The sequence below is a fragment of the Stegodyphus dumicola genome, chromosome X1 (assembly GCF_044657685.1).
Source record: "Stegodyphus dumicola isolate Sdum_Otavi_A_Nest chromosome X1, ASM4465768v1".
NCBI classification, from domain to species: domain Eukaryota; kingdom Metazoa; phylum Arthropoda; class Arachnida; order Araneae; family Eresidae; genus Stegodyphus; species Stegodyphus dumicola.
Window position 1 is genome coordinate 252,771,594 of NC_140780.1, and position 13,789 is coordinate 252,785,382.

A 13,789-nucleotide genomic window follows, 5' to 3' on the forward strand; every position below is an offset into this window, starting at 1 on the left:
GTATCTGGAAAGAGCCTAGAACACGATATCGCCCCCCCACATCAAGAAAAAGGATCATTATGGTGCTGGAGGTGTAATTGTTTGGGCAAGCATTATGTTGGACAGTCGCACACTCCATTGTATGTTTGACAAAGGCTCCCTGACTGCTATGATATATAAGTAAGAGATCTTATAACTCTGTTTTCGACCTTTCAGGGAGCAGTTGGTCCTGAGTCCCTGTAAATAGACAACTCTAAGGTTCAGGTGGTCGAAGATTACCTGGAAAGTGAGGATATTCGCCGCATGTATTGGCTAGCCATATATCCTGTCTTTAACGCTATAGAAAATGCCTGGGATGCTCTTCGGAGGGCAATTTCATCTCTCTGTTCCCTTTCGAGAACCATCCGAGAGTTGAAAACTGCCTTGTTGCAGGAGTGGTATCGATTGCCAACAGGGACTCCTTGACGGCCTCCTGCCCAGTATGCCGTCATGCTGACGACTTGTTTGGCTGTGAGAAGGGGCCATACCCCATATTAGACTCATTTTCAGTTCGATATCACAGCATGGACTTTGGACATTCCTGCACTATGAACTTTACTAATAATCATGCGTGCATTTTTTGACTAGGACATATATGTTTCTCTGTTATAAATGTATGTTCATACCAAATTGTATTAAAATATGTCCATTGCTTTTCAGGCATTTGACTTAATGTGAAAATTATCTTAACTTTGAATGCGAGGGTAGTACAAAGCAGTTCGTGTCCCTTTTTAATTAAAAATTTCCTCTGAATTCAAAGAGCGAAAAAAAAACTAACAGATGATTGCAGTGCATATGTTGCTTTGGAGTTTTATTATTATATTTTATAAAGATTATTTATTAAACTAAGTTCCGAAAAGCTTGTAAATGAAAACCGAACTAAAAATATTTTTAAGGAAAATATAGCATGATTTTGTAATAGATAAGCTTGAACGCCTGACTATTGAATCGCCCTGTCATGTGATTAAAAGGAATTCATCAGTCTCCACAGACTTTCGTCACCGCCTTTTTCTTTGTGGATATATATTCATACTTCTCAAATTTTTAGTGTCATTTGAGCATTTGCAGTATTAGTTCTATAATTTCCCCTTCACTGTGCCTACCAGCGGCCGAGCGATAAAGTCGCTGAATACTGGTAGTTCGATCTGGGTTCAATTCCAGGCAAACATGGCTTTTTTCGTGGTTTTTCCCATTTGTAACGTGGTTTCCCTCCGAAATTTCACTGTAAAATGGTTTCCCCACGAAATTTCTCCACGAAGGCATCCCTCTTCTTAGACAGGTAGCTCTAGCGATAATGAGCACTGGTAGTTTATCATCTTTCAGTTTCCGGCGAATGAACTGCCTGCATGCAGATTTCGTGTCATTCACGTGTATAGCGAAAATATAGTTTCCTTTACAATGCTCTTCATAAAAGCATTCTTTCCAAGTCCAGACAGCTTTTAAGTCACAATTAACTTTAAACTCCTTCAGAGCTGGATCGAGCATAATAAGACTTAACCACTTGTTTTGTTAATATTACAATTTGTATTTGGATGCTAAAAATTATTAAATGTTAAAATAACAAAAATTACTTAAAAATTACTTCAATTGCATTTTAGCCTTTAGCATGAAGAAAGCAAATAACAGAGAGAACCTTGCAGTTGGTGGGAACATCGATTCAGCAAGACATCTTTATACGTAAACAAGAATGGGTAGAATATAAAACCATGGACAAATGGCATTACACACAAGCAAGTATCTAGTTTTATTATGCTTATTAAAACATTATTCATTCTCACTTTTTTTATCCCCAATGTCTTTGGAGCTTAGTTGAAAATATAACTCGCAATTTTAAGGCAGAAATAATGGGCGAGTTCGCACGAAATTATGTAGCCTTTGTACATAGAACATGACACTATAAATTTCTTTTTTAGTTATATTAATGGAGCACATGTTAATAAGTTACGCTTACAAATATTCTGCTTGCAAGTAATCCTGAAATCACTACACAGAAGCCATGGCACATGAATAGCAAATGTCCTTTTAATAATCTTCTTGTCATCAAAAATATTGGAAATATTATTAAGAAATACATAGTGCTTTTAAATGGCTAACATTTTTATACTTATAAAATGTGTACTATAATAATTCGGAAGATAAATGAAGGTATTTCATAATGTGGATCTTTCATCGCAAAATGAGAATAATAACATTTTTGATTTGTTACTTAAAACGTCATATTTATTCCCTCAAAATAAATTAAGTGTATACGTGTGTTAAATATTAATATGTCCATGTAATAAAACCTGTAAAGGAAGTAGATGCGTATTAATGAAGTCGTTTAAAAGGCGAGTAGCCGTTTTTTAAAAGGAATTATTTTCTAAATAGAAATTTAAAGCTATTTGATGCTTTACGATTAAAGCAAAGCTTCGGGTAAAATTTAACATTTCAATTTAGTCATAAATATTTGCAAAAATAACTAAATCCTAATAGTGAAAATTTCTCTTTAAGCTGCATTTTTGCATCATATGAATTTCTTTCAATTAACGAGTTATAATAAATTCTAAAATTGAATACTGATTTTTCGCAAATATAAGATACAGATAAAGCGAAACTCATTACATTACTTGTCTTTGAAGGTTCCTTAAAACAGGCTAATGATAAGACTAAATTAGTTTAAATTCAACAAAATTACGTACTTGGTACGCAATTCATTTGGCGCAGCAAGTGCATAATTTTGTTCCATTTGCTTTGTTTTATTTATTTTCTAGTATACTGTTGTGATATCGTTAGGTTTGCTAATTTTCTCCACGGACACTCTTTATGCCAGGCTAATATATAATAAACTATTGATTATCTATATTTGGTACCTCATTTTACTCCGTCACGCGAAAATTTAAATAATCCAATAAATGCATCCGAGTTTAAAGTACAATCATAAACGAATTATTTCTTCGCATAGCAGTATCTAACTTCTAAATGTAATACCTGCCAGAAACCCAAAACGAACTTCATAACAAATTCTTCTACATCAATAAGAAACCCAAAAGACTGATCATCATGGTCGAAGCTCAAAAAAAAAAAAAAAAAAAAAAAAAAAAATGCCCGAAAGACTCATTATTCTGTCGCATTGCGACTGAATCTCCGCACTCTTCGTCCTCGCTACCAGCTGATCATTCCACAAGTTAGTCTATGTGAGAAACAAATTTCTCTGTCACTCTTGGCAACCGAGTAATGTGTGTGAGAAGTAGAAGGAAGGTCAGTTTTATTTATTTTGGTAGAAGAAGTGTCATTAGCAAAAGTAAGATATTATATTTATAACTTAGATTGTTAGATGATCTAATATTCCCAACTATAATGTAAAAGAAAATTATCTGCACGTGACTTTTCCTACGTATACTGTAGAATTCCAGTTTAATGAATGAGGATGTAATGATTTCTTTGATTTGGAGAATTTTTCCAATTTTTACCAAAAGTTAAGCAAAAAAATCTCGATTTCATGCCTATTTTATCCTTGATTCGACAAAAAGTTATAAAATTTCAAATTTGTTTGAGTTTGAACTTTTTAAAGAGTTCTTCTTGCATGGATGCTGTGTTATAGTATTCATCTTTATAATTCCTATTCACATACAACATATTAGTATTTAAGCATCTTTAAATAGTATGCATCTTTAAATAGTATGCATGTAAGATTGTACACTAATGTTGTCGTGTTCAAAACACTTCCCTTGTGCCCCTACACATTAATTTAGATGGTATTCCCAATTTTTCCAGCATCACTAGAACTCATTTCCCGGAACACTGCTGAGTGCCTGTCTCACGTACTCTCGGATATCAGATATATTAGAAAACCTTCGTCCCTTCAGCTCACTTATTTTGGAAATAGCCAGAAATAATAAAAACTAATTCAGTTGAATACGCAAAAAATAAAATAAAACTGCTCTTCACCTTAAGAATAAAGGTATCCACGGTTCAATTAAATACACCGGGCAATCTGATTGGGCAATCACTTTTCTTTCAGAAAGTGTCTCACGAGAAGCATACTTTGTGTGTGCAAGGCCCAAATTACACACACATCTTTTTCATGTCTAGTTCTTCAGTCAAAATTAGGCTAATTGTGTTCCGATTAATCTTTAATTCTTTAACGATCAGTAGAATACAAATCCTTTTTCAGACCATATGACACCTTGCACTCTGATCACCATTTTTGGTTTCGGTATTTCGGCTGTTTCTGCTACCGAGATCATCTGTCCCACTTTCTCGTCCCAGTTTCTTTGAATTATTAATGGTACTGAAACACATTCGGTTTTCTCATGGGACCTCCACCATATGCTACCTTCTCAGTTTTAGTATTTCAGTAGAACCTTTTCCGATTTTCAAAGAAAATTCGTTGTTAATGTGCTTTAAATTTCGATACTCATTGCCATGCCAACGTGCACATACGTGAATCTGTATCTTTCCCAACAGCTAATCAGCACTTCTTTCTGTAAACTTCAAATTCAGATAGCTCTCAGCTGACACTTGCTCAGATGCGAATATTGATTTGAATTGAATACAGTACGTCACTTACGTGGACATTCCGAGAATAATTCATTTGTTGCTTCATGTACAAGAACGAACTTGCCTGCCTAAAACATTCAGGTAGAAGAACTACTTTCTTCTAACCAAACTAGATAAATGAATTGAAACTTCTGAATAGAGGAATAGTTTCATCATTTGAAATAATGCGTCGAAAACTATCAGTCAGATCAAGACTTAAATACACGAAAAGGAATTCTTAAACTGTTATATTTAATGATTTTGATTCGATGAATTTTTCCAGAGATTCGGGAAAGAACTATTCACTCTATCAAAAAGTATGAGTATCTTCCAAAACTTTACACCTTTTCATCAATTTTAAGAGTCATTCTGATAAAATTTTGTGTTGGGGGGTACGATGCACAGAAAATCCCTAAAATAAATAATTAGACGCAGATGATAGAACGTTTAATGCATTTACTTTATTTAAACTTTCCCTAAATTAATCTATTAAGCCCCAAATTGTAATAAGAACGAGATTTAAAAATATCTAAATTTGGATATTTCATAGATAAGTATCGAGAAATTGTAAAAATATCCTTTTTATTTTACTCATTGCATTAACCTGTTACGTTCTGACGACAATTTAAACATTAGACTTATTTATACTTTCATTTTAGGAAGAAATAAAATGTAAGTAGGCCAAAAGTTTTTAGAAATTAAAGCAAATAAAAATCAGCAAGTAAAAATTATGAATTATTTTGCAATATTTTCCAGGACTTTTTCCCTCAAAAGAACAAATACAGCACCAAGCAAACATTTTTAATGCAAAAGACTTGAAATGATTTTATTAGTTTTCTTAATAAGAAAACAAAAATGCTTTGTCATATTAAGATAGTATTCAGATAAAAGTCTTAATGCCTAAATTAAATTGCGCAAATTATTTTCATATTTATAAAAATAATGCGTCATAACTCGAAATATTTGCTTTGACCACAGAGGTTCTAATTTGCACTCAAAATTTATATTTCTATATGAAACCTCCAAGATATTTTAGCTAAAAAGAATTAATATGCCTACCGCATCTTATTTCAAATTGAACTTGACCTTCTAGGAAACAGACTGCGTGTTCTCATTTAGTATTCAAAAAGCAGATGCTGGCAATGCTTTATCTAAACCTCAGACACTCAGAAAGAAGCAATTAGCACAAATGTCTACTGAATACTTATGGTGTGTATGAAGTAGAAATTTTTTTATCCCTTGTCAGAAAAATAGTCAGTTTGATTTAGATTAATTTATTTAATTATTATGAAGCTCACTAGCAATTCACTCAAATGGAGACAATTAGTGTAGGGTTTGGTCCAATTAATGGAGAGTTATCAGTGTAGGGTTTGGTTCGTACTTATTTACACATCAGAAACTATAAAAGCCGTGTGCAACTAAGCATTTTTACAACCAGAAATAGATCCCGGTATGCTACTAGCATTTTGTGACTTTAGCTTCTGAAAGAATGGTCTCCTTAATCGGAACTTCGAAAAATTACTAAAAACATAACATTTTAGCTTTTCCTAAGCAAAATCTTCCCCAAAAAGGCATAAGAATAATGTAGAGAGAATTTAAAACATGGGTTAAAACAAGTATCTTAACGCGGTAATGCCGAGTATTTTAAATTGGCTGGTTCCTGCGGTTTTACACAACACACTATATATATTTTTTTTTATTTCGCTTTTTATATTATACTAAGTGCAACATCTTTTGCCGTTATGTACCATGAAATGTTATAAGATTACGCATTAACATATACATTTCTAAAAAAAAAATTGGCGCAACAGCCCTAGTGGTCCAAGGCCTGCAGTGCCCCAAAATCTGCTTTCTTGACCTTGGGCCCCGGAGTGCATCAGAATATGTCCTGGAAAAGTTGTCAGCTTGTCGCAGGTCCCCCAGTGTATTGGTACTCATTTTATCGCGAAACCCCAAGAGAACTTGGTACTCATTTATCGACCCATTCAAGGGATGAAAGGGTGAGTCAATCTTGCCCAGCCCAGGGATCGGACCCCGGACCTGTGGGGCAGCTGAAATACGCACTAGCAACTTGTAGAAATGTATATGACCGCCACCGAGCGGTCATATACATTTCTACCTACTTCAAAATAACAAAGTAATTATTATTTGAGAATAAATGTCTTGCTATGTAGACAGACCTGGTCAGAGATTCCCGGAGGTGTCCTTTGACAGTTAACGGTGCAGTGTTAGAAGTCCCTTTGGGAATTCATAGTACAGTGTTAGAACCTCTAGTTTAATGTTTAAACATCTGGTGCAATTTAATCAAAGCAACGCATACAGATGTCATTCTGTTTTTACTGACAGTTATCAGAGGATGAAATCGTACATCTCTTTCTCTTACCACCACCCTCTCGACATCAGTATATTTTCTGTTCCTTCATTTGTCAATGACACAGCAGCCACAAACATCTATACCCTGACGAACTCAGCAGGCAAAGGCAAACAGTATTTAAACAACGTTCTTTAACCGTTATCTCATAGAGGACAGCATCTTGTGATTAAGACCTTCGTCCGCAAGATGTGATTCAAAATACAAACCGTATTAAGAAAAAATTTAATACCTGTGGTGAACATCAAGGAAAAACGAAATACATCTAAAAAGCATTTCTTTTAGGGCCAAGTCTAATTTTGCCTTGGGTAGATTTCTTTCTTAAAACGATAAAATTAACTATATTTCATTCTATTAACTCTACTTTATTTGAAATTATTTTCTGATTTAGTATATTTCATTATCACCTCTTAAAATGGGTTTAGGAGATCTCCTATTCTTAACAGGACGAGGAATGGGTTAGAGCTATTTTTCCTTTGTAGGATGTAAAGGATGTATGGAGGCAGAAACGCTGCGTAAAAAGTTACAATTTCTAGTTATGAAGCTTTAAACTGTAATTCAGACCGAGACAAAATTTCATGTAAGCACAGAAATTTTGATAATGTTTTCACCATCTAACAGTTAGTTATTATGAACAATATCGAAATTAAATGAGTTAAACAATTTATGGACAAATAATTTTGGTGAATTAATTTTTATTATGTTTAAAAACAAGAAATGTGGGATATGCATGTCAGAAACTTTTTATTTAACTCTTAACTGTTGCCAGATTTCTTTCCACTTCATCAAAATAAAAACTGCGAATTAATAACTGAATAATTTTAAAATATATTTTTTATATGGTGTTGCTTAAATAATGCTGTCATTCAAACGTTTGAATGGTATAAGAATTTAACAATTTTGTATTGAAAAACTGCCTTGTTTCCAAATACTGTATTGAAATTATCATATCTATATGAAGGCTTTGATTTGTTATATCAAGTTAGACAATAAACTAAATTTGCAAATGAAGTTGTGAAAATGCACGATTCAGGTTTCTGTATTTTCCTGTTCACTTAGTAATTTTATTGTAAAGCACATGAATAAAAGGTGAATTGAGAAATGCAATGCGAAATAATTATAAATATATCGATAAAAGAATAGACAAAAAATATCAAACCTGTAACAATTACGACAATACTGTTTTTTTTTTTTTTTTTTTTTTTTTTTTTGTGTGTGTGTGTGTTTCAAACTAAAAATATTTATGCTTGACTGCAAGGGCAAAACTGTAAAATATTTGCGATTGTGTTAAACTAAAACAAGGAGAAAATCGGAAAGCCATGAATCGCAGTAATATATTTCCATACTGCTACTTATTTTAATCACGCTTTATTTTAATCATAATTTGAACTGTAATGCAATTCCAAGTTAAAACCTTTTACTGCATGGACAAAACTTTAAAATCTTTATACTCAAAACACAATGCAAAACAATAAGAAGGTATAAATATTTTAAATTGATTTAAAATTCATTTCCAGTTCTCACTTTTGTTGAAATAACGTTGGTATATATATATATATATATATATATATATACCAACGTTATTTCATCATCTTTTTTAAGTTGGCTCAATGTTAAAGCAGACTATATATATATAGATATATATATATATAGAGAATTTTAATTTGCTTTTTTACTTTGATACGTATTTGTTAAGAATTTAAATTTGTTTATATATAATATATATATATATATATATATATATATATATATATATATATATATTTGAAAAAAAGCTAATAAATCTTCCATACACGTGAGCTATCCCGATATTTAAATAAAAATGCTTTGACCCACAACGGAATTAATCATTTATTTTTAAAATATTTCACTAATTTTCTATACATCAAAATTATAAAATTTGAAATGGAATTGGAAAAAAAAAAAGTAATTCTTCACATATAGTTTCCGAAAATCTTAATCTTTATCTATATTCTGCAGCTTTAAATTCGACACTTATTTTCTTTGGAAATACTTAGAAGAACTAAGGTTTTAATCTCTTAATCTAACTTTAAAATTTTAATCGATAAAATTATTATCAAATTTCTAAGACGTCATCGCCACGCGTAACCAGTTAAAGTTTTATATTTGAATGGAATCTCACTTGTATCGTAAGTTTAAATGACCTACATATCAATGAAATATACTACTATTTTTCGCACTATCTCTTCTGTAATCCCTCTGTTCATCATTCTCTTTATTTCCTCCTTCCATCTTCTCTCTTCTCTCTTACCTTTCTTTGTCTTTCTTTCTCTCTCTACCTTTTAGCTCTGACTCTCAGTGGGAACATATTTATATGCATATTTATATGTATTTACTTTTATATTGCAAACATTCATACTGTCTTTAAACATATTTAATGCACACATTAACATTTACAGTATTCTAAAGTAAAGAAATGAATCTATTTTAAGAGAAAATTAATGAACAAAATTTCCATTTATTTCTAAACAGAGGGATATTATATATAAAAATATAGTATGCATACTTAAATATCTAAAATAGTTATTTTTAAAAAAATTAGTAAAGTATAGTCTTAAGCAACCATAATTTAGAAAGATGGAAACATATACAGATGGAAATTTATAGAGTTTTCTTAAACAAGGAGAGAAATAAAAAAAGGAAAGCAAAAAGAATCTAATAAATATTTAAGTAGCAACTTTTTCGAAGACTTATTTCAAAGACTCTTTTCTCGAGTTTTGCACAGCGGATAAGTGGTCATACACTGAAACACTTCGCGGGTTATGTAGTTAAGAAAATTAATTTCGAAAAACTTACTCAATAGAGGACCGCATTTTGGAGCTCAACAACGGACTCTTACCAAATCCCAAATGAAGATACTATCGTTAAAGCATCGGAATTTGTATTGTACTATATCACGCGTAAATCACGCAACCAGGTTACTATGGAGTCTCCCAGCACGCAAGGTAAAGCAAAACGTTTCGTATAGGTACCACCTCTCCATTGGCACGGTAGATCAAAGAAGCGCTATTTTTTTTTTTTTTTTTTTTTTTTTTTTTTTTTTTTTCCCCTTTCTCTCAGAAAAGCAAATTAGTCCAATTATACCATATCGATAAGTGTATTTCGGATTTATTTTTGATTGCGCAAAGTCGCGGAAAAAGTTAAAAATCCTAATACGTCCTTGTTTACTTTACAATAAAAAGTTTAATTTCATTTCATCAGGATGAAATTCACGATGTATTTATCTAGATTACATTTTCCCGTTCCGACGCCATTCCTCCCCTTCCGCCGACAAACATTCCTTATTAGGACTAGAGATATTGAAAAATTAAACGCTGCACTGAAAAATTAAATTTTGATGCACTGAGAAATAAAATTAAATTATTGAAAAAATATGCACTTTTATACCTTTCGAAATATTTTAAGTACTTAAATTTAAATCATGCAGACAACAGTAAACAATTAGGGAATGGAATCGGACTTAGTGTTTTATCGTTTGTTTGGGGGGAATTTATTACGTCTGAAAAATCGAAGTTTTTCATAGGCAGAATGCTGAATTTTAAAATTTAACTGTCAGCCATTTAAAAGTATATTGGCGAACAAAGCCGCAAATTGTAAAAACTTTGGAGATTTTTGGTAAATTTGCTGCTATTGTCACACAATCAAAAGAAAACATTAACAGTTATCGGGAGAGAAGAGAAATACTCTAAAATGAAGCATAAAATTAGGCAAAGCAAGAACCTTCTGTTTGGCGTATATTTTATTTCAGACTCTTTCAATTTCGATGGCATAAGGTGCAGTTCCTCATCATCACTTTTCTTCTGATGATGAGGGACCTGCACCTGTTGCCCTCGAAATCGATAGTCTTAGTTATAATATACGCTAAACAGTTGCTGCTTTGCCTTATTTTAAGATTAGTAGTCAATCATGATAGCCCCATTAAAAGTGGAGAAGGCAAAAACTCATTATATCTCCTCCTATTTAAACGACAATTGGGGAGAGAGTAACAAAACCCAATCGGCCAAATCAAATGGTGAAGAATCATTATCCGTAACAAATTTTTAATCTGTAGAGTTAATAGGTATTTATTTGAAACTGTAGAGTTAATAGGTATTTATTTGAAACTGTAGAGTTAATAGGTATTTATTTGAAACTGTAGAGTTAATAGGTATTTATTTGAAAAGTTACATTGTAAGATCTAATTTTCTTAGCCATCATTGGCATACCAGCGGCCGAGCGGTAAAGTCGCTGAACACTGGTAGTTCGGTCCGAATTTCGAATCCCACGAACGGGCAAGCTGCATTCGCATTTTGGTGGCTTAGGCAGGTAGCCCTTGAGGTTTTGCCGTAATCACATAAAGCCAAAGTCTCAGCTATCACGCAATATGGCTAGACTCAAACTGAACCTGGCGATTTCTCCCACAGGCGTGAAGATGAATGCAACAGGGAAAGGGTGTAAAAAGTCCTTTTATTAATCACAACTTTTCCACAGACAGGCGCTGACTTACGTGCAGTTAACATCACCGACTACTTGAGAATTTAAAGATAATTTAACAAATAAATTCAAGAAGTTAGATGAAATGTTGGACTACAAACTTTAATTTAATCTAACAGACTGACTCAGAAACCTGCACGGGCGATATACTAACTAGACAGTCAGAATGCGTAGCCGCAACTAAGATTAACAGCTAAGGACAAAATAACAAACGTGCGCTTTACTAACGAAATCACGCTCTGTATAACCTTTTCGTCTCTACCGTTTAAATACTCTCGTTCACGTGCTTAATTTGCATCCTACAGAGGAAATGCGAGGGGAGAAATGATACCAAAATTAAAATAACTGGTTAGTGAACTAAGGGGAACCCTACAACATAATCAGCTATGCTCTCTTCGGGATTCGAACTCTGGACCTTCCGATTAGCAGCCGGTTTTGGAATATTTACGTTGCCTGCGCAACGGGAAAGACAAAAATTATTTATAATCCATCATTTAAAAAAAGAGAGAGTGAAGGAAGGGTTAGGGTTATTCAATTATGGTAAAGCACACGAGGGCTATCTGCCTTAAGGGAGGGATGCCTTCGTGGAGGACTTCCTAACGGAAACTGGCTCGTATACACGTTACACTTGGGAAAAAACACGAAAACGCCCATGCAGCCAGCCCGTTCGCGGGATTCGAACCTCGTACCGAGCTACCAGTATTCAACGTCTTTACCGCTCGGCCGCTGGTGGGCTCAAGGAAATGCAATGTATTATAGAAGGCTATTTGAAGTACAGCACGGCATTATTGTTCACAAATACGGTTTAAGAGCTTCTCAATTTTTAAATCAAATTTAAAGATTTCTTCCAGATACTTTTAAATGTCTGAAAGTGAAGCATAAAAGACAAAAATGTAACAAAGCTGATCATGTAAAATGAAACAGAAATTTCTCAATCTATGCTCTTTCGAATATCTTCAAAATTGAGACTTTAACAGCATTAAAGGTTTTATTTCATTGAAATAAAATCTGCCCATGTCATTATTAAAGTCATTATTAAAGAGCAATTCCCGTCAGCTAAATTATTTTCAAATATTTTGCGCCTGAGCTACCAGAAAAGCAGCAAAAGCCTTGAGCTCCGACGGAGAACACAATGTAAATAGAAGGAATTCTGAGATCAAAAGAATTTGATACTCTTGTGCTGTAACGGCCACACCGAAATGAAATTACCACCTCCACAATTAATCGCGGAAGTTACATGCCGACTGAAAACCAGCCCAAATTAACTCCTCGCGCAGGCAACGTAACTATTCCAAAAAAAATTGTTTTGCTCATTTGTAATATCTTATTGCATAATTTAACAAACGGAAGTTCTTCCATCCAAAAGCAAATAAGCCGTAGTACTTTTAAAATTGGTAGCCGTTAACCAAAATACTTTTCAGCCTTTCTTCAACCTGTAACTCCTAACTTTGCATCCCCAAATGCTTTCATCATTGATAAATAGCTGCATTTCATGATAATTTCTACATATTCTATTAAGGGTTAACATGTATTAATTTTGAATAATACTATCTACCAGCTCTTTGAAATTCATTCTTGGTAACTACGTATCTGGCAATCCCGCGGTACCCTAGCCCTTCAGGGGATCATCGTCTTAGCACGTGTGTTACGACCTCAGGAGTCCAGAAGTTTCACAGGCTCTAAAGCCAAGTGATGTTAACTTGAAAATCAAAATTATCTTTCGCCGAAAAAGTGGGGGATTTAATTGTAACAGTTAAGAATAAAGATGAAGATGATAAGCTTACAAAAATTGTTGAAAATATTAATTTATTGGGAGATACTGTGAAAATTAGAAATTCCGCATTCTTAGTTTCCACCGCAAGTTGTCGGTGTTATTGTAAAGCATGAAACACGTGCTTTTCTGTTCATAGTTGAAAATAATAAAGGGTTATTTTCACCCTTCTTCTGTGCTGGTATTATTATACGCCTGTGCGAGAAGTCGCCAGGCTCATTAGTAGGATCTAGTAGAGTTTATGCGGCCAAAGAGAGTTAGATCCTCTAAGTGACGCCCAACTCAATTCGAACTCACGGCTGATAACGATGCTGCAGTTTAGCTAGCCCCACCTACATCACAAACTCCACCGGCTCTCGGTAATATAATGGAAGGTTTTTGGCTTCCCTAGAGTATAAATTTTACTATGATAACTTTCTTTTAAGAACGAGAAGTTTAGATCATGTTATAAGGTATTTCTCCCACTTCCCTAGCTAAGCCTTCGTGGTGTAACAGTAGCACGCTGGACCGGTATTCCAGAGGTCCGTGGTTCGATTCCCGGCGAAGGCTGTTGCATATTTTTGCATTTTTTCTGCTTCCAAAAAAACCTATTGTCTCTACAAGTGGCGCCCGAACTA

General features: G+C 33.6%; 1 protein-coding gene across 1 annotated transcript in view; it reads right to left on the minus strand.

Annotated features, from left to right (window-relative positions):
* The window catches only part of LOC118195482 (glutamate-gated chloride channel-like), an 84,933-nt gene extending 74,762 nt beyond the window's left edge, over positions 1-10,171 (minus strand). Inside the window, exon 1 of the mRNA XM_085807487.1 lies at positions 9,725-10,171. Coding sequence (XP_085663613.1) covers positions 9,725-9,741 — 17 coding nt within the window. The 5' untranslated portion in view covers positions 9,742-10,171. The remainder of the gene's footprint in view (positions 1-9,724) is intronic.
* Positions 10,172-13,789: the final 3,618 nt, after the last annotated feature.